Here is a 27,822-nt window from a genome sequence, read left to right as displayed (position 1 = left end):
AAGCCTTTTGTATTGTAAAGAGTTAAGCTTCCGGAGCATTATTGTTTGTCATATTAGTTTACTTAAAACTTACAGCGCGGGAACAGCAGCAAACGCATTGTCAAAATTGACAGCTACGGTGTGGCAAGCCAGTAAACACGAAACCTCCCATTTATCTCACATATAAAAGGTTAAATGCTTCATGTATTGCTCTAAATTCTTATATAAAGTGAATCCTAACGTTTGGGAAGTAAATATTTTTTGTGACTCGCTTACGAATAATCTTACGATATACTAAATAACTATAACATTGTACTCTAAAAAATATGTATAATTATCGAAGGCTAATATGAGATTGTAATCACAGTAATTGTTATTCAAGTAACGAGCCCACATCATTACTAAAGAATATACTCCTCCTCTCAGTGTTGAACCTATCGAGCAAAGATTTCAATCGTAGATATGACCTGACACTCATATTTTTAAGATTTCTATTAGACTGCGTTCTTAGGACATCCTCGACCAAAATAATGACGTATTCGCAATTCAAGAGTGAAATATATAATCTTAGATCGATCTTGATATAATTTTATTCCTCGGATTCGTTGTTACACTTATGACGACTTACACTACAATATATGACGTTTTTGTTTTTATATGCTTAAATACAGTTATCCTTGCATATAGTATAGTTATTTTCATTTATACCAAAACTTTAGTGAATAGTAATGTAAGGAAGTTGCCGCTAGAAGTAACGTTGATTTTTTTTCTGCTGATCGTGTACAGCGGATTACCATTCAGTCAAAAATATGGTCAAGAATAACATATCCTTTTTTCGCTGTGAAGAGCTTCGCAGATAGTATATATGGAATTAAAACTTAAACTTAAAGCAGACATATCTAGCGATTCAAATCTTTGCTACCGATTATCTACTATGACACCTGCCCGCGAACCAACACAATCTGTAAACTACCCACATATTTACACGTATCGAAGGCAACATCAAGGTATACTTTATTTATTGCTTTTTGTTTCTATTTGTTTATTATTTATGTACTTTTATATATCACCACAACATTATATACAACGCGTCAATACGATTTCTTTTATTATGTCGAATTTGAACTTTTTTCTAATTCACGAATCGCTTGAGAATACACAGTTATATGAAAATACTTATCCTTGGAAAATACTCAGTCTCAAGGCAGTAGATGTTGAGTTTTAAAATACTCGTATTGTATCATTAACTCTTTCAATACGATATATAAAATCAGCGATTCATCATACGCACATCGATAAATATTTATAACTTTAAGCTCTGTTATATTTGTTCGTATACAAAGATATTTTGTTTTCTCCTAAATATATTGTATAGGTGCATATTCATTCGATATAAAGGTAATATTTTACTCGCTACGGTCGTGACAGTCTAATATTTCTCTAGTGAGTGCGTTTCTCTATAAAAAATAAAACGGTAAAGATATATTATCTACGGGCAGCGCTAACAACCACCTAATGACTTGCGTAATATTTTACCTACGATATACTCTATATAGTATATATAAATGCAATCTGCAAAATGCATAAAACAACAGTTATTATATCTATAAATTGTATAAAATATTAAATAAAATCTATTGAAGTGAGGTAGATGGATGGAATTTCACAATTTGTGTGGATTTTTTTATATAATGTCGCCTTATTGGCCCGAATGTTGAGGTAGTTGGATGGAATTACTATGTAAGCGGCCCTATATCGTGTCAGGGACCTTACATATACGATTAAAGTTACTACTCACTAGTTATTTTACATCTAAACAATCTCACAAGTGACGAGTCGACGGTATAGCGAACGTGTACGCGGGGCGAGCTAGCGGTTACGTGGCTTCACGGGGAAGGCCTGCTAAAAGGGCCCTACGACCTCCTTCACAAGGAATATATTATGAGCGTATTCATACATTAGTAAACGCCAAATTCTTCCGTAATTCCGGTTGAAGCTCAGCAGCAACCGTAAGTATCGACTCAGTCCTTAAAAATGTACAATAGATCGGTTAATGGCACCAACGACATTCCACGGGTCAACAATGAATCAGCTAATGACGAAACATAACACTCAAGCACCTTTTCAAAAACCATCAACAAAACGTAACAGTTCCACTTGAATAATTAATTCATAACATCATTTCATGAAGACGCAATCTTGTTGTGTTCATCCTCGGAATAATCGCCTTCGTCTTGTCCGCTGTGGTCTAGATCTTGCTCACAGTTCCCTCTGTTTCTCTCGTCGTCATTGTAGCCTTTGTAATAATCTTTGTTCATGTCCTTGTCCAGCATATCCTGTTTATCTGTCTCCACTTCGCTGATGCCGTCATTCCTCTGTCTCTCCTTCCCAAGGTCCAACGGCTCGTCTGAATCTCGCATGATGTCAGGTTTCCCCATGTTCTCTGTGTACTGCCTTTGCATTTGCTTCAAGAAACGCTGGTGGGCTAATGTCGTAGGCGGTGGTGGAAGGGACCCCATTTGCGGTGAAGGCTCGTCATAGGTTTTTCTGTCCATGTGCATTGCGTTGATTTGTGCCAATTTTGCGGCGTTCATGCCTAAAACAAAAATCATTCTACTATTTATTTTCTGTTATCTTAGTTTCCAACGGATTCATCTTCAGATAAGACATAATTTTTCGACCTAATAGTTAGGATTGCCAATCACAAAAGCCAACCTCAGCAACTACATGAATTGAACAAAATAAATAAATATATTACGGCAATACACACATCGCCATGTAGCCCCAAAGTAAGCGTGGCTTGTGTTATGTGTACTAACTAAGATGACTAATGAATATTTTAATGAATAATATACACAAATAGCTATAAACACCCAGCCACTGAAAAACATTCAAGTTCAGTTGTAGGACAACTAGAAAACGTTTGTGTGAACAAAGTCATGTCTCCTATTTTTGTGTAATTTTTCCTTTTGTTGTATAGGAAGTTTTACATTATACTGTTTTTTACTGATTCTAAATGCTTTGCGTAGGTTTTTTTTTTATTACAAAATGTACTTATCTAGCAAATTTATAATAATTTAAATACTGTACGCTTACCAAATACGTTTTCCCCGATATATTGCAAATAAGTATCCAGTATGGCAGACCCGCCACCAAACCCTGGCGGATAATCATCGTGCTTCATGGTCAGACCGTGGGGCAGATTCTCCAGAGCTTTGGCTGTCACTGCTCGAACTGCTGGTACTTTTGTGATCGTCGTATTGGTCAGGTTATTTATATCTGGAAGGACATGCGTTATTTAATATTTTAGCGCAAAGTATTTAATGAAGTAAATAAAGACTTTTAATTGTTTCCTGAAATTGAATTAAGTTCCAAGGTCACATAGTGTGAACTGTATTCGCGTATTCCTTGCTAAATTTCGCAGGGAATCCACTTTCTGCGGAAAGACGTGCTATCACAGAATACTACGAAATACTGGCAAAAGAACTCCATAATATGACCGTATCATGTTAGCTATTTAAGAAAATATCAGTACTTACGTGGAGGAGAGACGGGTATAGAATCCTGGTATTTGGACTGACTGAGATCGTCGTCATTATCACCACAAAGCGAGCTGTTCTCGGAGGCAGCAGACTTGGCGTCCAGCTTGATATCTGAGCGACGAGGACCGGTGGGAGACGCGCGTGCCCTCAACTGCTCGGGAGACACTTTCACCCCGGCTTTTGCTAGTAACCTAAAATGGGAAAGGTAGGTTACGTTTTCTATTGTCGTAGATAATTTTATTTCTAGATTAAGCCTATGAATTCTTGGTTGTTTCTGTGAAAGTTTTCAAAGGTACTTTTTGAAAGAAAATAGACCTCATAGATTCTAAAAACCTCTTCAAGTATAAAATTTGAATTTCTATGAAAATATTTTTTGCTTGATACTGTCCTTCGAGTTTTCTAAGTCTTTACGTAAGTTGATGATAATTCGAATGTAGACAGAACGCTAAAATTAAATTAAACGGTTTAAAAGTACCATTCATTGGTTTTTTTTACGATTTTATTATTATAGGTATCGTACTCACTGGCTGGCGAGTTCGGGGTCGAAGCGAGTCGGCATCTGCAGCACGGGGAGATCCTTGGTGGAAATTCCGCGGTGTTGGCGCGACATGTGCGAGTGGAGAGAGTTGCGAGATTTAGCCACAGTTCCGCATAGTACGCAGCTGAGGAATAAGAAACCAGATAACGTCAAGCTTAGGAAGGTAATGTGATCAGCCCCAGAGCGGTAATTTAAGAGGGCGTACAATTAATTTATTTGGAGAAAAACAACAAACACACTTCGCAAATCTATCTCTCCTAAGAGAAAGACGGGACCATCAAAAAGGGACCCTGATTGGCTAAGGAAAATCCCAAATTTTGGAGGTTAAGGGCTTTTTCCCCGGCTCAAAATGTAGATCTAAAGCAGGGTATGTCATAGGCCCGGAAAAATGGTAGATCAAAGACTCGTTTTGACTTAGCTGAGATAGAATAAATTAAACTTACCGGTAGCCAGGGCACACGGTATGTTTGTCCTCGAGATGCGTCCTCAGTGTATGCGCAGAGCGGTAGATCTTCCCGCACTTCGGGCACGGTCTGGGGTCTGTGGCTCGCACGCGTAGCAGATCTTGCGTTCTACGACATCCGCCTGCCAAGGGGAATTGCACTTTACACAAACGGTATAAGGTCTTAATTCAGTGTTATTAAAAGGACAAATAGAAGGAAAATCGTTCTATACGAATTTAATGTAGCACCATTCTAAGCATCATCATAAGAAAAGAACTCTAAGACTTATCAATTTTACTTAGAATTAGTGTTAGTATAGGAATGCCAATTGGTCCTTTGAGCCGGATAAAAGTTATCGAATTGCCTTCTATTAGTAAAGGGTTTAGTTAAGTTAGTTAAGAATTATAAAAAATACATATTACTTATATACGAGTATTATGATCTTACCTGTTTTGTGTTCAGTAAATTATGAAGACTCATAGAGAGAGCAAGATAAATTAATTTATCCACTTTCCTCTAATTACTGGAGGTGACTTTTGTTAAATACAATTATAATAGCGTTTTAATTTATATCGATATCTTTTGTAATTATTGTAAGATGACGATATCTACTATTATGTATTTAAATACTCTAGCTGAATTAAATAATGTCAACTAACATGAATTTACTATTCATTTTAGTTAACATTAATTGTTATTAATTTTTAGTTCAGGTGTTAGTATGTACTATATATTTATACATATATCTGATTATAAATCAATAAATACAGTACTCTGATTAGTGAAACGTACGTTTTACGTTCGGATAAACTGTGAGACTTCACAGTAATGTCAGTGAGGTACAGATAAAAAATGCACCGTGTTTTCTACTTCGTAGTTTTATTGTTTATCTTTCATATAAGCAGACAATTTGTTGGTAAAAATTAAATTATTACGTATATGTCGTATCACTAATACAATCGCAACTAGAATCGTTTACTCACATTGAACATTTGGTTATTGAGATACTAATTAAACCCTGCTCGATTAGAAACTTCCAAATGTGTAAAAAGTAGTTTTGGCATCGTTAGTTTTTATCATAACTTTTTTCACCGCATCGTAGCATCGTAATAAGTTGTACGGTGACGTTTCTTACATAATTTAATAATTGAATTTAAAAACAATTTGAATTCCCAATCCAAAAGCTGAATACTTGCAGAATAAAGACGATTGGTGTATAAGCTTAATCTTTATACAAACTGAACATTTTTATTAGATAAAATACGAATATATGATAAATGTCATTTCACCCTTTAGTCATCAGCCAAAACATAATACATAAAAATACCCGGTATTATAGCAAAATCATTATTTTTAAATAGAACTACAGACTGTAGACAATAAGTGGTCTGAGTTTGTAGTAAATGAGGATGAAGTTTGAAATGGAACCAGTCCTAACTAAAATTGATGTTAGTTTTCGAAACCTAACCCATACCACATTACAGAACATACTTATTCTTCATTGACTTATCAAAGAAAACTTGCAAAAGTTAAATCAAGTTTGCTTTTTAATGCCACCGCGTTTTTAATAAAAGTAATAAGCCATGAATATCACTTTTATTTCCCTTTTCCTTTTACGTGTAAACCTTGTTCTAGTGAGTTTGACAATAGTGAAAAATGGGTTGGACCCCACGCACTTAATCCATCGAGCTATAAAGGCTAAAATTATTTGCTTCCACATTTGGAAATTTCTAAACAATAAGAGTGTACATTGTTGTACGCTTAGAAATATTTTCTATAATATAAAGATATACGACTTTGCCTCAGAGGCGTCAGGAACAATTTTAACTACTCGCTAATTTTTTTTACCAATATTTATTCGATTTGGAGATCCGTTTCGCGTTCCCATCGCATATATTTTTAAGGCTTTGGCGGTAGGCGACACAAATGGTTGCTGTATTTGTACTAAAACGTAATGTGATATTGAACTCTACGTCCCTACCTCGTGTGCATGCTTATAGTCTAAGAGCATGTGGTTGGCCTTCCCCACTGACTTTTATTTAATTTATATTATTACCGTTGGACAATAATTAACGTCATTTTGTTGCTGTTACGCAAGTGTTTAAAGAATTAAAATTAGGATTATGTCTAATAATACAGCGGTATTTACTACTACAGTTTTAGTTCCAAGAGCACTCGTACGTCAAATGTAGCGCTATAAATGGGGGCAAAATGTAAGCTGACATTTGACTGGCGTGGGTCGGTCACTGAATTGTAGTACGTTATCGCTCCCTTTTCCACCGCGGCAAGGCCAAACCGTTGCGTAAAACCTTCGTTCTTATGTGCGTTCAAGTTTGCGTTCAGCGTGCTTTTCGCACTTTAACAAGAAGCGCACGTTGGAGCCAGTCTTGTGATTGCTAGCTCAAAGGTTGCAAACTTAGACGCGGCGATGGGGCCCTCGCTGTAGCCCTATTAGCCTAACCAGCAGATTTAACCTTTAAGAGTGGACCTTATCTGCCTTGATCTAAAGCTTAAAAACGGCCACACTTGAAAGCAAGCGTAGCTGAACGCATTAAAACAAAAAATCTGTAGAAACAGACGAATATCATGTCTAATTTACTATGATTTTATGGTGTGCTTTGTGTATATATATAAGGTTAACCTTATTGAATCGTTGGTGAATAATGTAGTCTAGGAGGGAACGCGGTCAAAAAGCTTGGATTAGATACGGCTACTACAGTACTCCACGGTTGAACCCGTATTCCCGATCGGTATCTTTGCTAGTGAAACGCTCGCTTCGTTGTATATAATGCAACAAACATCTGTGTCGTCCTTGTATAGTAAAGTTAGTTTGTTAACTTAAAAAGAAACAAATAAATAAAAAAATAAATAAGTACGTTACAATAAGTGCTTCAGTCTTAATAACTTAAGTTGGGCTTTAAAAAAAATCTTCATTTCATTAAAATCAAATTCCAAACTGGTCTAGAAAACAAGAAAATGGTTGTAAAAAATTAATTTTGCTAAAGTCTGTATAAATTTTCTTATATGTTATATTGTCCAGTATATATTATGTATATTCTATTAGGCATCTAGTTTACGTTTTCCATAAAAATATATAATATAATACGTATATAATTATTACCTACTGAATAAATCGTTTGGTGTATTTTTCCTTATCTCTATGAAAATATATGCGAATGGAAATAGCATATTATGTACAATAAATCCCTCATCATGTCTTGTAGCCCGAGAGCTGGTGGGAAATTTAAGAAGGTTTGATAAAAGTTGCAAGTTTTTGTATCCGTATATATAGGTAAATAATGGGGTTATAATATTGTACTTTTTTCAGTAGGAACTATCGCTGTTATACACCGATTAAGGATTAAAAAATGATATATTTATTTTAGAAGTTTCGGATTATTTTAAACCTAAAATATTGGTACAAATAAACTTTTTTCATCCGATCTTGCTGATTAGAATAACCGGACGACATTGTAGAATGCACGAGCAGTCAAAATTTAATTTGAATTTAAGTTACACATATCAATACTAATAACAGAAGCATTACGTTTAATGGTTAATCGATGTATGACTAAATGTTGCTGTACATCAATTGTAAATAAAGTTTACATAACCTATATTTGGTATTTTAATGCAATGGTGTAAACTTAATGTTCCGCTATTTATAATCCCATACTTTACCGAGACGAATTATATGATAAAAAATCGTGGATCATGAACTTTCAGCTTATATAAAAATACTTTTTTTAAATTTCTCACGAGCTCGTGGTCCATTTTTTCATATGTCCCTACTATGACTAGATATGTTTTAGATTGTGCTCTCTGCCTACAGGGCTAAAAGAATTTTTAAAAAATAAACCCTATTTATTGTGAACGTATTAACTATTGCGTTTTAAAGGCATTCGATTTCATTAAAAACTATTTCGTATTGTCTTATCTATGGTCAAAAATATATACGTACAAATACACTGAACAGACGATGGTACAGAGGTTTTTGTTTCTAGGCACTTTTTCAAGTCTACGACTACTTGGAATTAGGCTAATTCGACATTTGCAAAATTTTGGGTATTTTTGTAGGTTTAAAGTAGATACCATTAATTTAATAAGTCAATCAGTACCTACTAGTACAACTGCTCATAAATCTATTCAAAACGAAATCAATTTTAATAGTTAAAAGAACTGATACCTACCTCCTGGTATCAATATTTAAATAAATATTGAACACACTGATTTAGCCATTTTAACTTTTCCGATATTTTTAAACCGCTTGCCATTTAGCCGATTTAGCCCATTACGAGTAAGCATACGACAATTTTTAGACCAAAAGACGAAAAGTATAATAGAGTAGACCAAAACGAAACTTCAATTTATGCAGCTTTTAAGTCTTTTATCGTCTTTTGGCCTTTTAAAATAAACAAAAAGCTGTATATGTATAACTAGTGTAACAAATATATATTTTTAAGTTTAAGTTTTGAACCTCTGTACCTCAAGCTGCTGAGGAATGGGGCAAGAACGTCCTGATTAGAATAATACCTAAATGCCTTTGCACACGGTGATATTTTTCACAGTTGCGCTGCAAAAATTGGGCTTTAAATGCGACCCATTCAGTCAGTAATTCAATAGATGCCTGTTAATTTTTATGTTTTAAATTTGTGTATACTCGATTGCAACTTGTAGTGCAGGTATCGAGTGGCCACAAATATTGACAGGCGTTGTACAAACTCATCATCTTAAAACTCATACCATAGTCTGATTGGAAGTCTAAAACCGCTAAGAACATACAATGCCATACCTGGCGCAAACGATTTGTACCCGGACTATAATTGAGCTGTTTTACTTTGTACAAATTACTAGTTCAATTTTACTGTTTACGAAAATGCCGCTATGTGTAAAGGCATTTGCATGAATAAAACTTTTGTCAAAGGAATTTGTGCGTTCACATGTTAGACATTATTAATATGATTATAGACAATAAAAAAATAAACGATTAGGGGCTATTTGCAAATAATCCGAAAGGCGTATTCTTCCATACCCAGGGTAGGTAGAGGAACAACGTAACAATTTTTGCGTTTGTCAAACACTCATCTAAAATTGCGCACGTCCTCCCGGACTATCAAAAATGTGAAGTGCCAGGGGTCGTTATCGTAATCTGCCCGTTTAATGGCCCTCTTCTGGGCAAAGGATATAACAAGCGTATTGTTATAAAATCTAGCATATGTTACTCTCCGTCCTTTGAACTAACTCAATGCCACAAATAAACTTGATTGGTTTCTTAGTTAGGGCGTAAGGACGAACAAACAAAGAAATAAATGCTTTCACATTTGTATTATTAGTTAGGATTATCTATGTCAAGTAACTCTATCACCGCTTCTTGGGAAGGCAATTCCTTCGGGGAAATAACCGGCCAGAAACTCAATTGCTCTTCCAAATTCAAAATTAAACAATTAAAGGTTTCATTCATGCGAGATGCAAGCGGAGCTGATTCCAAGCGACCTAGTCACTAAAAAAATCACATCAGTTCACACATCTGACATTTTCGACAGATCCCTGGCAGTTCACGAAAATACTCCCTTATAAGTAACAAAAGTACACATACAACATATGGCATGGTATAGTAACATCAGGACACTATAACTAGGAACGTAACAGTACAAACGAACACTTTGCAGCAACAATGGAAGTTGAGACGCATTCGGGAAGCAAGGAATGGTCTCGCTAGTTGCACTTCGTAATCTATCAATGGCACCAATCATCACAAGTCATAATGCGCTTTACAAAACTAACACCGAGCTTGCACTGTAGCGAACCCTGGAGGGACAGACAGGCATGCATTTTAAGGAGATTCCGAGGCCCTTTAATCATCGCCAAAACACTGGGGAACCTTAAGAATACAAAAAACCCCCAGCCCCAAAATTTTATTGACAACACAACATTTATTTTGACAATCTTCTCAATAGTTCTCTCCTGCTTATTTGTACCTCGCTTTCCAGTATAGCCTTCAAAGGGGATTTTAGTGAGCAGGGATCCTATGTAACCCTATCTCTTCTACAGGAAGACGCGTATCCCACCAGTTTATTTCTACTCTCTACTTGCTTAGCCAGATTTTCGTAATGGAGACTAGGCCATATTACTATGACTAGACCAATCAAACTTCATATCATCAGAGGTATTCATAGTTATTTTAAAAACACCGGAAGCTTGCCCCTCGTCTGGATGCTACAGCGCACGCTAAGTTAATATACTTAAATAATATCAGTCTATACTACTACAAAAATAATTTTCAGTCGATTTACTCTACTGGTTTATAGTTTATACATCGTTTACGTACGAACATTACTGCTGAATATGAAAATGCATCGTGGAGATCATCGTTTCCTGGGTTCCCTCATATAAAAGCCCACTCGTAGTTCCGATTCACAGCCGTTTCTTTAGCAATTTAGCCGAAATTAACGATCGAGTTGCGCCCCTCGTTTATATCGGTGGGTGCCTCGGCCCGTCCGGGCGCTAGTTGGCCCAGCCGCAGCTCCACTTGAGCGTCTTCATCTTCTCCCACTGGCGGCGGTGCTTGATGCGCATGTGGTTGCGCACGGAGTTGGGGTGCGCGAAGTAGCGCGCGCACGCCGCCACGGGGCACACGGGGCTGTCGCGCGGGTAGTGCGCCTCCAGGTGGCGCCGCGCCAGCGCCAGCGACGCCAGCGCCGCGCCGCACAGCGGACACTGCAGCGCCGCGCCCCGCCCGCCCCGCCCCGCCAGGCACTCTAGCCACTCGCTCCCGCCTTCGTTCCCCGCGACGAATCGGCCTATCGCCGGCTTTGCCAACGCGCCCCGCGCCGCGGCATCTGCAATGCCGACACCACCAAATTACTCAACGACAAACGGTTGGCAAATCCGACGATCGGCGTCTACCTCCCTAACGTTTAAAGTGAACTGTCTAAAAATATGACGATATATCGAATACAGCGTGGCGGTAGGGTTCGTCGCGGTCACCGGCGGGCGGCGGGAGCGCGCGCTCGGCCCGGCGCCGCCTCTAAGAGCTCTGTCGCTGGCGGATGCCGTGCGCTTGCAGCTGGTGGTTGATGAGGTAGTGCTTCGTTTTGCACTTCTTGCCGCAGTGCTGGCACGGGAACCACTGGTCGCGGTCGGTCTGCGAGTGCACGTTCAGCATATGCTGGCGCAGGTTGGAGGTGGAGGAGTAGACGCGGCCGCAGAGCGGACACTGCGGCCGGTAGCCCATGGCCGCCCCGCCCGCCAGAGCCGCCCCTGTAACACAGAGGCGGCGGTTAGAACAGTCGCCCGAGGCTTACGCGCTACTGTGAGGGAGTCGGTCGAGGCCGGCGAGGGCGGGCGGGGCGGGGTCGCGCCGGCGCTGCTTGACGCCGTGGATGGAGTTCATGTGGATCTGCATGTACTGGCGCGTCTTGAAGGCCTTGCCGCACACGGGGCAGGCGTGCGTGAGCGCGCGCGCCGCGTGCACGTTGAGCAGGTGCTGCTTGAGGTTGCTGTTGTTGCTGTAGAGCTTGCCGCAGGCCGGGCACGAGGGCTTGCCGGCCTCGCCCGCCGCCTCGCCGCCCGCCCAGCCTCCTCCTGGGGCAGACGACGCCGGTCAGTTACACGCTCTACCGGCCCGTGCGCCGCCGGCGCGCTCCCGACGCCCGACGCCTGTCCTCTGCCGCGCGATATGACTTCGAGCCGTATTTCACAATTCTTAGTGTATACTTCCATTGTTGCTTTCACGCTTAAGTTCAAAATGTTTTGTGGACTTTCTTGGTAAACCTAACGGTGCATTTTGGTAATTGACAGATCGGTTACATACTCGTTAGTTACTTGTTAGTGTTATTGAGAACGTGCAATACATGACTCAGTAATGAACTATTAATGACGCAATGAACGCAATTGAGCGCATTAAAAACATTAAGGTATTATTGATCACAAATTAATTATTTGTTCTGGTCAACTCTAATTACATTTGTATCGATGGATACATAATCATTACTGAGTCATTATGTTACGGTTATGTTATTGCAATAAGACTGTTTCACTCACCGAAGTTATCCGGTATTCCTGAAGGCCCTGGCAAACCGGGAAAGCCTGCCAAATTGATACGCCATGTTAACTAATATCATAAGACGTGATTTCAATATTATTGAGGTCAGAGATTTATCATTAAATCAGAAGTGGGATCGCAGTCAAAATAAATGAATAAATTAATATATGTAGGTAGATACACTACCGACCTGGCAAGTTGAGTAGCCCTGGGAAGTTGGGGGGGAGAGCGCCGTTGGTGTTGGCCATGGTGGAGGGGTCGTCATAGTCCAGCGGTTCCTGTTTAGCTCTGTTCTCGCCTTCTGTGTCACTCGCGCCCGCGTCGGAGGAAGATTCATCGCCGTCACCTGACTATAAAAACAAAAGCTGATTAGTAACTAACGTATTCATACAGGTTATACAATTGTAAATACGAGGATTCACTCCATCTTTAGAAGTGGGTAATGTGACCTAGACTCGATTTTAATTTGAGCAGTTAAATTATCTCTTGCTTAATCGTTTAAGATAAAACATCGAGAGGAAACTCGCATGCCTGAGAGTTCTTTATAACATTCTCAAAAGCATGTGAAGTATACCAATCCGCACTAGGCTAGCGTGGTGGACTACGGGCTAAACCCTTATCTTCAAATCCGTTTTTCATAATGATGATAATGAATGTGGCCCAGAAAGGATAGTTTAAGAGTATGCCTGGAGAACTATCTCAATTTTATCCTGCGTGTGTTGGTTGTGTTAACTTCTGAAGTTGACTTTATTATTTATTTAAATTGACACCAACTCCTGAATCAATCTTATCCAAAATCTTCGGATAACATCTTAAATTTAGTAGTACTGTCCTTATCTACATGGCGAAATTAGAAAAAGGGTAGCAATACTAAACTCAATCTGTCATCTGAAGATTAAGGAGTCAGATATCATAATTTACAACTGTTCTTTTACAAAGAGTGAATTGTAATATCCATAGCTAATCCGACCTATTTTCGGAAACTTTTTTGGACCATCAGTTAAACAATATGGATTAGTCGGTATTGGTAAAACTCTTGAAAATACCTTGGTATATAAAAACTCTTTTGAAGTATCAGGGCTTTATAAACGTGAGGTGGTTATTTATCTTACCAAATGATTTGACACGCCAGAGAAGGGTGGATTCTGTGCAGTTTCCAGTGCCTGGCTGAAAAGAGCGAGCTCGTGTCCATTCGTGCCCATTCGTTCCGGACTCGCGCCTTGCACCGCCAACAGTTGTTCCGTCCTACACCAGTAAAATTAAACCTACTATAAGTAACAACACAACAGATAAATGAAAAGGCTTGTGAAGATGTTTGAACGACTGGTCTCACTTCTAGATACGCTGAATTGAGAACGTAACATAATATGGTTACCCTTGACTACAATTACACCTGATGATGACGCAGACAAAGGAGAAGCGCACTTGCCTTGAACACGTCTGTTCCTTGTTCATTTTCTTCATTTGTAGTATAATATATATAAAGGTATATATATTAATTATACCTACTTCATATTAGCCCTTAACTCCTGCCACATCAAACATGGTGTGAGATGGTAGCGGGCTGTATATTAAATGTCTATTTGCGCATCAGCAGAACCAACGGTTAGTAAATTTTCACAAGATCAAATCAGTTTTAGTAGTAATGGAGCTTTTTGTGACAGAGCTCGTCCGTAGTAAACACAGAACTAAGAAAATACGGAACCCTCATTAATCCATTGTTGAATGCAGTGCACTGTGTCCAAAAATAGTGATAACGCCCCGCGCACGTCTTACTTTACACCCGCGAAATGTTGCTAGCTCAAAAACTTTCTCCATTTTCCTTATTTTATGGTAAACGTTCAGAACATTAGAGGTAAAATACTTTCAACTGCTAAATAGAATAAAGTGATTAGCCGCCTGTTCGAGAAGCATACTAAAGTGGAGTGGTTTTTGATGCTTCAATATTAGTCGTGTACACGGTTTCTTTATGTTCTTAATTATGTGGTAGTAAATACCTAGGTATCCAGTTTTTGAATTAAAAATTTTTTTAGACACGTTTAGCACCTTTTGGGTAAACAAGAAAAATGAAACTCGCGTCATCGTCAACGTCAGCTATATATATATATATATATATTAGGTTTATGTGAACATAAATTTAGTATTCGCTTCTATCGCCAGTTCCCAAAGACTGCCGCATCTATTTTTTTTACAAAAAGACAATGTAATTTTCTGCACCATTACCCATTCAGCAAAGCAGTTCGCACATACGCCATCACGAGCGATGCCTAAACACCGAAAAAGCTAAATAATTAAACGCGCTACGATATGGAAATTACTATTTTATTGCCAAATTATTTCCTTTACACGGACTCTAGCTGTTAGTTTACCGTTGCGATGACGCCACGCTTAACGAAAATCAACATTTTTTGGTCCGATGTCTTAAAATGGACATACAGAACTTGGACTTCTTCAATTTTCGTGTTATGCAACTGAATGACCGTTATTCTGTTGGCAGTAATGACTCCGAAACGTTGTCGTTAACTATGAGCCTCAGAAAGGACATACCTTCATCAGAAAGATAAATCGCACAACGGGCGATAGAGGTAGTTATGCTCGGAGTTTTTCTACGTCCTCAAATTATAAGTGTAATTAATTTTTAATATATAGACTAGTATTTGACTGCAGTCACTCCTGATGGTCAGTGATGATGCAGCCTAAGATGGCGTGCGCTTGCCTAGAAGATGCCTATTCACTCATGATTTGAAGGTACCCAGATTATAAGTATCGGGGAAGACGGAAGATGCAAGGGCGTTCCAGTCCTTTGCGGTGCGTTTTAGAAAGGAAGAATCAAATCGCTACGTACGTGTTGATGGTACTCGTATTACAACTACGTGACAGTGCAGATTCTTTCGGTGCCTCGCAGTTCGATGGTAGAAAGGAGATGGTTTAACCAAATAGAATAACTACTGAGCACACTCTCCGAAATGGTTCTTGAAGGATACCGCTAGACAGGAAACCTTGCTATAGTATTCAAGACTTCGAAGTCTACTGACTACAACGTCTTTCTTTGCCAATGAGTCTTCTAGCACGACGATCCAAAGCATCGAGCTGGTACTTGGCAGAGCCATCCCATAAATGGCTGCAGTACTCCATACACGACTGGATTTGAGCTTGGTACAGGGTTAGAAGCTGTTCCGGCGTGAAGAAGCGTTTAAGTTTTTTGCCAGCAGTTTGAGCCTTGGATTCGATGGATTATCCGAAGCTGAGATTCAACGAAATGCTGATTCTAAGATGCTGAACCTAAGAGCATTACACTTTTCATGATTGGCACTGCAGAAAGTTTGAGTTAGGGGAAAATTACTCTGTTTGGAGGTAAACAATCATGCTTGGGTTTTGGGAGCATTAAACTGTACCAGATAAGTGTCACCCCAATTGGACACCTCGCAAAAGGCCAGATTTACGCATTCCACCAAATCCTCTCGGAGCACAAGTGTTTCGACTCCATTAGCACGTGGACTGGACATATCTCTGCGTTACAGTGCTGTTATCTGCATACCCAAATATAACGGGATTTAACAGATCATTTATGTGCAGCAAGAAAAGCGGAGACAACTGATCCCTGAGGGACACCGGAGTTGATGGCCATTAGATCAGACGATAACTCGAAAAAATCGGTCACTCAAGAAATAAAGATGTGGGGTCGGGATTTGCCCCATTGGGATCCTAACGCCCGACGGATCTCCGAGCAATATGCCTATATATTTTGGTTTGGTCTTGACGTCTGGTGACCAAAAGCTGGCGCTTTTTTAGCCCAACGGCTAAGTCTGACAATCCAAAGGTGCAATAGCACCAGAATTTTGGGTACCATGCCAGTGGAACAGTTAGATCTCCGAGAAATACAACGCCTATTGTTAGTTCAGTCTACAATATCAGTGACTCTAATTCTTCCACGGCTCTACTCACGTCTGCTTTAATCGCCCAGAGACACTCCTAGCCACGAAGCGTAGCTCTCTCTATCGATAAAATGGTTATATTGTATTCTATACTGGTAATTATCGTAAGCTCATTGAAAATGGCGGCTGTTGCGCACTCGCCAGGTTTCAAGAGGGCAGATGTCAACAACTGCGTGTAAGATCCAACACGGATTACATGTGACTCGTAACCCCTAGGAATACCTACTTATGTAATTAACTTACAATATTCGGCGATATTATATCGTGTTGGCTGTCGTCGTCCAACGTAATGAAACCCTAGGCCAACGAGTCAGTTTTATTTCATTTATTTCAATCATAAAATACTTATGTAAGTATACCTATATGAAATTGTTGTTTTGTCTTCCATTAACTTTCAAATAACTGATGAATAAAGATAGATCACTGTATCTATTACTATTCAATAGCTAGACAATATTTATGTTAGTTCTTATATGTATAAGAAAATAACAATCTTGAACTATCTAGGTATTATCTACTATGTACAAATATAAGAAAATATGTAGGTACATATTTTCGGTACATAGAACGGATTTTATAATTCGGTTCGGTTCGGTTGTACGGTTTACCCTCAAGCCTAAAGTCCGAACTGACAAACACGTGCTGGCACTTGAATGCCAGTTATATCAAATATTGATGAGCACTGGAATAAGGGTACGACACACCAGTACCTGCCATACCTGGTCTTCATCTGTGCCTGGTAGAGATCTGAGGAGCGTGCGCGCTTGGGGGGTGGAGTGCACGGGTTGCCCTCATCGGGGCGGCGTGAGCGGCGACCCTCGCGCGGCTGCGGCTCCCGGCCCTCGCGGGAACCCCCGCTGCCGGTTTCCGTCCATGATGATGCTGACTGGGGAAGAGGATTCTGATGAGATTACAGCTGGCATTGCACGTTCACCACAATAACCGGTCTTATCTTGATATAAAAATGTAACTGCGCTAGTATATATATATTTTTTTAATTTTTATTCTTATTTGTTTATGTCTTTATATATTTGCATTCAAATTGTTTACGGGCGTAGTCATGGGTGCTGGCTAATAGTAAATTTCGATAAGCCGTGATAGCCTAGTGGTTAGGGCTCCCTTTTTGAGGGATTCGATCGGGGGGATCCCGGGAACCAACGAACTTTCTTAGTTATTAAGAATTCTCCATAAAGTTCTCAAAGGAGTTCTCGTGTAGAGTCTACCAATCTGCACGGAGCCTGGTGGTGGGCCGGTAATGGGCATGGGTGTTAAAAGTGCTAATGATGATCAATCCTAGATTCTTGTACTCCATATGAAATGAACACAAACGCAATACTCTGTATCGAGTATCAAAACATCGTAAATCAGAGTGTAATCGACTTAATTGTTCTGGTTTTAAAGTTGAATTTAATTAAGCAAAGTGGGTAGTTACGCTTACTGGTGAAGCTTTCTGGTCAAGGGTCGGCAAAGGTGCTGGTGGAGGAACATCCGTCAACCCTCGCACCTGCAGCAGCTGGGCTGCTCTTAGGAACTCTTTTAATTGCTCTTGTCCGATGTGGACCTCGCCCTGGTACATGAACCTGGGGAACATAGAGGATATAAAAAAAAGAAAACGCTCTCCTTGGTGGCTTATCATAAAGATCACCCAACCGTTCGTCTTTTGTAAGAAAGCCCATTGTCTTGTGTCGGATCCCTGCGAGGTTTGATCGTTTTGAGCTGATCAATGTCCAGTCCAGACACGACACTTTTTATTCAAGTTATCGAGGAATTGGGTAATTCGAAGAGTATCATTCTTGCGGCACCAAATCAAGGCTACCATACATCCAACACCAAAGCTACTTAGCTAATTGGTTGACAGCTTATCTGAAGATTTTAATGTTGGGGATATAGTTCCCACATAGTACTAACCTTAGTAAACTTTCCATGTCTTTGTCGTGAACATCTCGTAGAATTACAATAGGGTGCTGGCAAGGGTTTGCTTTCAGTAATTTTCGGAAGTACGGACTGCAAGCTGATAGGACCACCTGAGGGCAGAACGATTTTGTTAAGCTAACAGATATACCTACATATACTTTATGTATCTCACTCAGCCCTACTAGCAAGAACCGACTTACTGATGCGCTGCAGATTATGACGGCTGACGCTATATAGTCGACTGAGATATGTTTGACTTGGCCGAGCGAATCAAGGTCTGAGAGTTTACTTGAATCAAATTGCACCGTCCGTCTAACCATCTTTACTTTTAATACATTTGTACCTACGGGATTATTGGAATTTATATAAAATTTTAGGTTCTGATAATGTTTTCCTAGATAGAATAATGAAAGGAAAGCAAAGTTGTCGCGCAGTCGCCTGAACGACGACGCAATATCCGAGTGGAAGTCGTTCCACCGCAGTGAGTACTGTTGCTTGCAGATAGCCGACAACGTGCAACAACGTGGCGCTAGGCCAGTGTGACGAAGTTCTCCTCGTCGCGTAATCGCTTGAGCGACGACACCATGGCCGAGAAGAAGTCGTTCGACTGCATCGAGTAGGTTCTGCTGCTCGCATGCAACCGATTTCGTGTACTAATGTGAAGTTACCTTGTGTGCAGTGAAAGTGGCCCCAGCGCAGGCCAGAGTGACGTCGACGAAGTCCTCCTCGTCGCGCAGTCGCCTGAACGACGACACCATGGCCGAGTGGAAGTCGTTCCATCGCAGCGAGTACTGCTGCTCGCCCGCGGCGCCGCCTGCATGCAACCGAGCTGTTACAAACAATACTTTTTATTCGATGAGAGCAATAACTCGTAACTGCGATCTGACTAATTTAGGCCGAGAAAAGACCGAGGTTAATTTGAAAGGATTAAAGGCAGTTTTTTTTATTATAAGATAAGTTACTGGAGGCATTGAAACTTTGAAATTGATTACGTAGTCAAAGATTATTTAGCGATTGAGAAATTATCTCACTATAAGATGGCATCGCGCTAATCTAGCCGAGCTATTAGGTAAACAAAATTGGGTCATAGAATAGATACTGCGTCAAACTCCTAAAGAATGTAAAAATGTAATACTTTTAAAACTTCCAGATTTCAGATTTTTCGTCAGACTTGTCAAGAAAAATAATTCTCTCTGAGATCTTTCGTCAACAACTTGTAACTCACTAACTCAGTCTTATTTATTCCACAGTTAAAGATTATTTGGCGATACAAATTGGACGATTTAACAGTTGTCATATTACTGCTCACTTATCTGTCGATTGAAAAGGTTGCCCTTCAGCAAACAAAAACGTACCCAATGCAAAAGCTTATATTTTACCATAATGTCACCTTCATATTTCTCATGCATGTACCGAGTTGACCTTTCATGTAGTTTACCAAACCGCGTGCAAAATTTTTGTTGCAACATTTTTGAAATTGAAATTGTTTGACATAAATAATGTATACGCAATCTGAATTATTCGGAATAACAATACTTGTGTTGTATTTAGGCTGCTCACAAATCTTCTGAAAGTTCAACGGAAAGAACCTTGTCTTCACTTAATATAGTAAACGGAAAGGATCTGTTGGATTGTTAGTTAGTATTTAATAAACTCTGAAACTACTTAACCCATTTTAATAGTTATATCGCCTATTATTAAGCTATTTTACCCAAATTCTTTTTATGCAATTTTTTATTTTAGTTATTATAATATTTCAGCCTAGAACATGTTATATGTAGCGAAATGCGAGCTTCTTTATCCGCTTACGCTGAGCAAAGTACCATACAAAAATACTATGTTCAACAAAAATATGGTTTTCAGTAGGTACATTAGAAAAAATAATGGGGCAATATGCTAATAATTAAGCCACAAATACACATTTTATATCTTATGGAAAATATACTTCTTGGCTTTACCAAAAGATTGTAGGTTGATTAGGTTTATTTTATTTTCAAAGCCGAAATTTCTTCGTTCGATTGGAAAATTGCATAAAATGTCAAAAATTCTCCTCCTATATATAAATTTTAGGGTAGGCAGTGCTTTTGTGCGTGTATGAAGAGCACTTCACAACTTAGCAGCTTTAGCAGTTACAAGCTGGATGTATGTAAAAAAACGACGGGATAAAAATAAATTGTAATTGTTTTTGTAGTAATTTTTTGTCGTTTAATTTTGTATTGAAGACTACTTTAAACACTTTTATCGAATTTTGGTCGGGTGAACACTTATTGGTTTGCGTCACCGATAACCTCGACATGCTCGTGACGTATTTACGCCAGGCTAGCGACGCATAGTTTACCGGGCCTGTGTATACGCATATATATAATATTACGCATATACATACATTTCTACATAGGTTTTTGTCAGTTTTATCTGTATTAGTTAAGTGTTTTATCATTGTAATGGCGATATTAAAAAAAATTATTGAAATAAATAAAAATAAATCCAATTCTTTCCACACAGATTTATTAGAAGTTGATAGATAGATACTTGTATTGTATTGCCAATACTAGTCTGAAATATTTTAAAGGTCAATGGTACGAACCTTGCCCGTTGGAGTTATTATCTTACCCTCTCATAGCCACCCTAACGCTAAATCGCGTCGGAGGGGCAATAAATTTTTTGTCATGTCAATTTTTTTTTGTTTTTTTGTAATTACATTATACTAAATACTTTATTTTAGATATGTTTTAAGTATTTTACAATGCTATACTTTGCTACCTTAACGCTCAGTTACGTTCAGAGTGGAAATTATATTTTTAGGTTTTTTTTTCTTTTCTAATTAATTGGTAAACCATTAAAATGGTAAGAACTGGTGTAATGTGTTTTGGGACGCACAATTTGTCAGTTTTACAAGCTCATATTTAACTTTACAGCAAGACACACCACTCAATCGTTTTATTTTTTTATTTTATCTTGTCTTTGCTATGGAAGAGTGAGGCCTCCTGACACAGGTATTTTGATGCTTACTAGGAGGTCTCCACAACATATATAATTTACAATGTAAGAAACGAAATAAACGATTTTTACTTTATTTATTTATTTATTTAACTTTATTCTTTATTATGTATGTCCGATTTATGACAAGTATTGTAGTTCTTTTTTAAATCCCTCATTGACAGGCTGATTAAACTCTAAAGTAGATGAAATAAAATAATCCTAATTAAAATATATTTTTGAATGTATTAAAATTTCATTTTAAATTAAGTCCTAAATAACTTGGTTTTGAATACGTTTGAAGTGTCATAATAAATTATTAGAAAGGATAATAAAAAGAGGCTGCGGGACTAATAAATATACGGTCTAGGGAATCAGACGTCTTTTCTTTTAAGCATTTATGATAATAGGTACTATTGCGTAAATAGAATTTTGATATGGAATCGATATATACATATAAATATATAATATATTTATAAACATACAAAAGAAGAAGACATAGTGGGATGGCACTATTTTAATGCGGCGGAATGGAAGGACTCCACACACCTTTGAGAACATTATGTAGAACTGTCAGGCATGACGGTTTCCTCACGATGTTTTCCTTCACTGTTGAAGCAAGTGATATTTTAATTACTTAAAACGCACATAACTACGAAAAGATAGAGGTGCGTGAAAGTGAAGTCGAGCTACCCAATGCGCTGTCACCGCTTCCAATAAAGTAATAAAAATCGAAAACTAGACAAAAATAAATCAAATTATAAACTGTTAAAGAACTGCTTTTAAAAGGTGTAGAAACAATAAAAAAGGGGACAAAGAATAAAGAAAATATATTTCTTCCGAAGTGGAGATGGGTATCACACCGAATCTTGAAATAAAAGCGACGTCATTAAACTGGCACCCCCTTCTCCCGTCCTGGGAGATCATCCCAGGACCCCGGCGGGTTGGGGCCGGGGGGGTGAATATCAACGAACTCATGTACGTACGAGGTACGAGTGACGGCCGGTTACGCTCATATAGATTCTGTTGGTAAACAATTGCGTATCACAGTGTTAAGTGCTAAGGTGTCGTGACGCATCTTTGCTTTTTTTTCGCTTTCGGGTTTTGAGTTTAACTTTTTTTTTCATTTAAGTGTTCTTAAAAAGTAAACAATGATAACGACTAATGTCACTTAGCAACGTTTTTATGGTAAAAAAATATCCATGCAATATATTTAACCGCTTTGCTAAGTAACTTTTTATAGATAGATTGAATATGGAAAAGGGATGCTAGACTCCATGAGGTATCTGCATCGTATGACTATACAAGACAGACAGTTTATTAAACTAACTGGCAGTTAACAAGTTATACTTAGTTAATAATTATTTTACCCACTTTACAAAATTACTGTAACGCTAAGTTGACGGTGCTAGAATCGTTTTCACAATGTCCTATATGTCTACTCAAGATTTTAAGATCTGTCAATTTAGTTTAGTTTCGTTTAGGAAAAATGTAATCATATTATCAGTATAAAAATTTAAAATATTTATTGTGATAAATGGTTTTGAGGATGCCATCATAAAAGTAGAAATAAGTATATTTAGCTTAAGTATAACTGATTATTAATGAAAATATAATACTTAAATACTATGCATAGTAGATAGTATTTCATTATGATCAAGACATAAATTTTATGATAACATAATAAATATAATAAATGCGAAAATAGATTTGTTGGATTGTATTTTATAACGCAGCGAAGGAGCTATGGAGTAACGTGACCTGTCCAATAGAGTTAGTTAAAGATTCGGATTTTTCGATAGCCTATTTTACATTTCGGGAAAACTAATAAACACAGACAAACTTGCTAGCAAAAACTAATAAGAAATGATTACAACGAGATAATCTGTGGATGAGGATTGAATGTTTTTGCAAAGAAACATTTTCATTCAAATTTTACATTTTGGAATACAAAAAGCAAAACATGACTAAATAATAAGTAAAATAGATGAATCTTTCAATGGATTAAATGAATGTACATTTATTTCACATTATAGGGAAAAAACTATCATCATTTCAGGTCATTTGTATTTGAGGGTTTTATATTTGTGTGTTGTGAAATATCAATTGTTATACTTATTCACTGCTATTTTCGCTTAGTTTATGTATATTTTCCACCAAAATGTACTCTCTTGATATGTATTTATATCTCTGTAACTACTTTTCTTTGGTGTACAATAAAAGTGTATTCATTCATTCATTCATTTTCTATTCGATTAATTACTTGATCACCATCATCATCTTCTAGTATGTGTTAAAAATCGTTATATTATCTTACTAATAGACTTTATGCGAAAGTCTGTTTGTTTGTTTTGCTTGTCCTTACATCACGCCCTAACTAAGCAATCTTGTAAGTAGTAAGTTGACTTGATTTTCGGCATAGAGTCATTTTAAAGGATGGAGAGTAACACAGGTTACTTTTTACTCCAGGAAAACAAAACGTTCCTACAGGATTTTGTAAAATTCTTAATAAACACGGACGAAGAACGCGGGCAACATTACTGATAAAAAAAAGGTAATATAAAAAAATAATTATTTTTTTGGCACTTAACTTGTCGCGCATTTTAAATACTGGCCTCAAATAGCTTCAAGCCGTGATAAGTGAATGAATGAAAGGGAGGCCTTTGCCCAATAGTGGGACAAGATGTTTTTGGCAATTCTGATGTATGTAGTGACTCAAATAGTATTATTTTATTTATTTTTATATTGGGTCTACCAGCGATTTTACATAAATAAAAATAATATTCCTTATCATTTATAAAGCTAAACCGTTCATTCTAGTTTCGCTTATGAACGCTTATTCCACTAAAAGTTAGCCCTTGACAGTGCAAGTAGTCATAACCCTTCTTCTTCTTGTATTTCTACACGACATCGTACTTGAATGCTTAATCGCTTAGCGGTACGTCTTTGACGGTAGGGTAACTAGCCTCCGTCAAAGCCTCCTACGAAACCAGACCAGGGAAAATTCTGAAAATATAAATTCCCAAACTGTCCCTGCTAGGACTTCCTACTTGAATTTACAGCGCACACCGTTGCGCCAAATCACGTAATCACGAGGAAAACAGCTTAATTAATGAAGACGTACATACCTGTCTCGGTCGCCATGGCCGGCTGCTCGGAGGGCGGCACGGCGGGGTCGGGGCGTGCGCGCGCGCTAAACAAATCCGCTCCCGCGCATTCCACGCGAGCACCTAACGTCGCCACTTTTGCGATTATCACTTCTCCGTGCTTTATTTAATCTTTGACGCGTCTATTTTTTTTCCAGCGTTCGCAGGCTCGCGTTCCGTTTAATTGTTTTATTTATTTTTTATTAAAGCTTTTGTTGTGGTAGGTTTGGGTTCTGAAATAAATTTGCTACGTTAAGTTTCTAATTCGTTTAAAATAAAACTTTATTTGTTGTTAGTTGTTTATAAAAGTTGTGTTTGGAGTTTGGTGAAAAGCGACGGGACATTTATTTGTTTTTGTTTTATTTAGAGTAATTCCGATTTGCAGTTATTACGTATTTTGGATTTTTCAGGAGCACTTTAAAAATAAGCTGCCAATATTGAGAAATAAATACTATAATTGAAATAATATCTGCCAAACCTATTTTTTTTTTTTTCTTAGAATAATAGCCCAAAAACTTATAAGAAGGCTAAATAACACAATGTTAAAGTTATTTTTTTCCCCTAATTAAACATTTCGATATAGGTAAAATAGACTCAAAAAGTAAGTGGAACTTGCATATTTGAAAAAAAACTTATTAGATTTTTTTTTGTAACGACATGAAGATTTATTAATCAATTTGAATTAACAAGAAATAAAATATAAGTAATAAAAAAAATGCGGGGCCAAACTCACAATTATGTATAAAGGATCAAACAAACCAAATGCACTCAATTGCATAACACAATTAAACAGACAATGCAGTTACACGTATTTATAGGTGTCTAATTGCACAGTAATTTAGTTATAATAAAGTTAATAGTCAATTAATAAATAATTAATGTCGCAACGAGAGAAAAAATAATCCAAACACGCAATAACACATCCACGTGACTGAATGAAAATGAGATTTAAGCACACTACACGCACGAGCACTAACGCAAAAATAAGAGGACAATCGGGAGCGATGTGACCGCGGGGGTGTTAATTTAGGGCCGGTGCAACGATCGATGGCGCGCCCTGCACAATAAGGGAGGAGCGGGCAGATAGAAATCAATACGATGTCCATCATCACTTGCACCCTTCCCACCCCCCGCGACCTGCGCCTTGCATTTTCCCACCCGGGAAATGCGAGATGCACTCTCCTCCGTACCGTGCCATCGCTTTTCACTGCACGCTTTATTAAATACGTATTTGCGCGTTTCGTACAATTCAATTTCTCCGGATCAGGTATGGGTACGATTTTTTTTCCGGCGACGTCTTGTGTGAATGCACCGAGTGTTTACGTTTTGGGAGATGAACGCGCGTGGTGTCCGTTGCGCGTCACGCGGGCGACTGTCGGTGTCGCCCCGCCACTCGGCCGAGAATAAACAGCGGGGGTGGTTGCGGGGGGCACGCGGGCGGCGGGGGGCGGGGCAGGGCCGGTGCAGCCTGCACGCCCACAGGCCAGGCCGCCCTGCTTCGCCGTAGTGCTTCGTCGCTGGACACTCGCACGTAAAGCTCGCGTACTATTGTACCGGAGCTGAGACTCGGCGGCGCTTTGATGGAAAGCGCGACCCTCTTGTTGTTTCTAGCGCTACTTAGACAGCGCCTCAACAACTCTGCATCTCTGGATTTATATTTAATTTTCTCTTACAACAAGATATTACATTTACGTTGTACTATTTCTATTTATTTACTAGCTGATACACTTCGTTCGCGTGGATTAAAGTTTTTTAATGCCGTTGGAATTAAAACAGTCTGCACCAGACTTAGATCGTAGAATCTTTAATTTTCTTGCGGGAGCTACTTAAGGAATCGGAATAGAAGGTAGTCTATATTCTTTTCCATGTCAAAAGCTACATGTACGTTTAGCCGTTTTTGTGTGATTGAGTAACAAACATCCACACATTTACATTTATAATATTAGTAGGATGATCCTTTTTTGCACATCACTGCAAGTTAAGGAAATACAATCAAAACAAAACAATATACTTACAAAAGCGGCCTTGTCGCTTAATGGCGATATTTGCCAGGCAATTTTAGGCATAGGAACGTTATTATGATCAAATTAAATTATTTTATCAATTTTAATATATTTAAAGAAGATGATATTAAAAATCTAGTGAATTACTATAGGTACCTAATTAAAGTGTCAGTTTTTTTTTTGTAAATATTTTCCGTGATTGAATCAAATATTTTGAATATATTTTTGTTTATTAGGTATGATCATAACGCATTAAAACTCAATCGAACTATCGAGAGACAAAGTGAGATGCAGAACTTTTTTTACCTATTTTTATTAGGTAACTCAAAAACTCTACATAATTGATACATTGACGGCCGAATGGCGCAGTGGGCAGCGACTATGCTTTCTGAGTCCAAGGCTGTGGGTTCGATTCCCACAACTGTAAAAATGATTTTGTGACGAACATGAATGTTATTCAGTGTCTGGGTGTTTATTTATATATTCAAAGTATTTATGTATATTATTCATTAAAAATATTTACTTATCAGTCACATAAGTGCCCATAACACAAGCTACGCTTGCTGTGGGTCTAGATGGCGATGTGTGTATGGTTGTAGTATTATTATTGAATGAATGACTAATACTTTTATTGCACACCGCAAAAAGTACCTACGTAGAAAAAAATACAATTTGGCGCCTTATCGCTTCTTAGCGATTTCTTCTGGGCAACCAATGGCGATGGCAAAAACAGATACAGAAAATAGTTGCGTAGTCCATATACCTATACATACATATGCCTACCCATAAAATAAATTTTATGGGTATATGTATAGGTATATTAAAAATTAATATCAAATTAATATCATACAAATTAATATCGAGGCTTACTTGATTCAAAATCCCTATTTATTTATTTATTTTATAAAGAAGCATGTCAGTCAGTGTGTTTTATATTCTACTACAAATTTTACCTTGACTGCAATCTCATCTGGTGGGGTAGTACCAGAACGCTCGCTGAAATCTTGACGGCATATCTTTATCAATATGTTGGGAAGCCTCTGATCAGATCAGAAAACTTATAAAATCCCTTTCACCTACCGATGCATACACAAAAATGTGTAAAAACACATTTAATACAGCGAGGTTACTATACATTTGATGCATATTTAATGACAAGGTAGATTGGAAGCCGCCAATTCCGCTCTAATCTCCCGCAAGATAGATAGAAATAATTGTAAATGTTGATGTTGGAAAAGAGCAACTGCTGAGTTTCTTGCCGGCTCTTCTCGGTAGAATCTGCCTTCCGAACCGGTGGTAGAG

The 27,822-nt window shown here is 38.2% G+C and overlaps 1 protein-coding gene across 1 annotated transcript; it reads right to left on the bottom strand.

The window, feature by feature from the left end:
* Positions 1–1,637: 1,637 nt before the first annotated feature.
* Positions 1,638–25,870, bottom strand: LOC120637340 (protein abrupt). Its single transcript, XM_039909138.1, has 14 exons — positions 25,764–25,870; positions 24,500–24,750; positions 19,064–19,224; positions 18,390–18,505; positions 17,920–18,061; positions 17,201–17,367; positions 13,659–13,791; positions 12,737–12,896; positions 12,546–12,590; positions 4,503–4,644; positions 4,046–4,183; positions 3,519–3,712; positions 3,076–3,258; positions 1,638–2,575 (listed from the first exon to the last, which is right to left on the bottom strand). Exons 2-14 carry the CDS (start codon positions 24,513–24,515, stop codon positions 2,163–2,165), a joined length of 2,010 nt encoding a protein of 669 aa, XP_039765072.1. The 5' UTR covers positions 24,516–24,750; positions 25,764–25,870; the 3' UTR covers positions 1,638–2,162.
* Positions 25,871–27,822: the final 1,952 nt, after the last annotated feature.

The sequence above is a fragment of the Pararge aegeria genome, chromosome 3 (genome assembly GCF_905163445.1).
Source record: "Pararge aegeria chromosome 3, ilParAegt1.1, whole genome shotgun sequence".
Lineage (NCBI taxonomy): Eukaryota > Metazoa > Arthropoda > Insecta > Lepidoptera > Nymphalidae > Pararge > Pararge aegeria.
The sequence above is the reverse complement of the archived record's forward strand: the minus strand, read 5'-3'. Positions and strand labels throughout refer to the sequence as shown.

Coding starts and splice junctions, on each gene's coding strand:
- LOC120637340 (XM_039909138.1), bottom strand. Junction 12,897..13,658: donor CTGGCGTGTCAAATCATTTG/GTAAGATAAATA, acceptor TTGTTTTTATAG/TCAGGTGACGGCGATGAATC. Junction 4,184..4,502: donor ACCGTGTGCCCTGGCTACCG/GTAAGTTTAATT, acceptor CTTATTCCTCAG/CTGCGTACTATGCGGAACTG.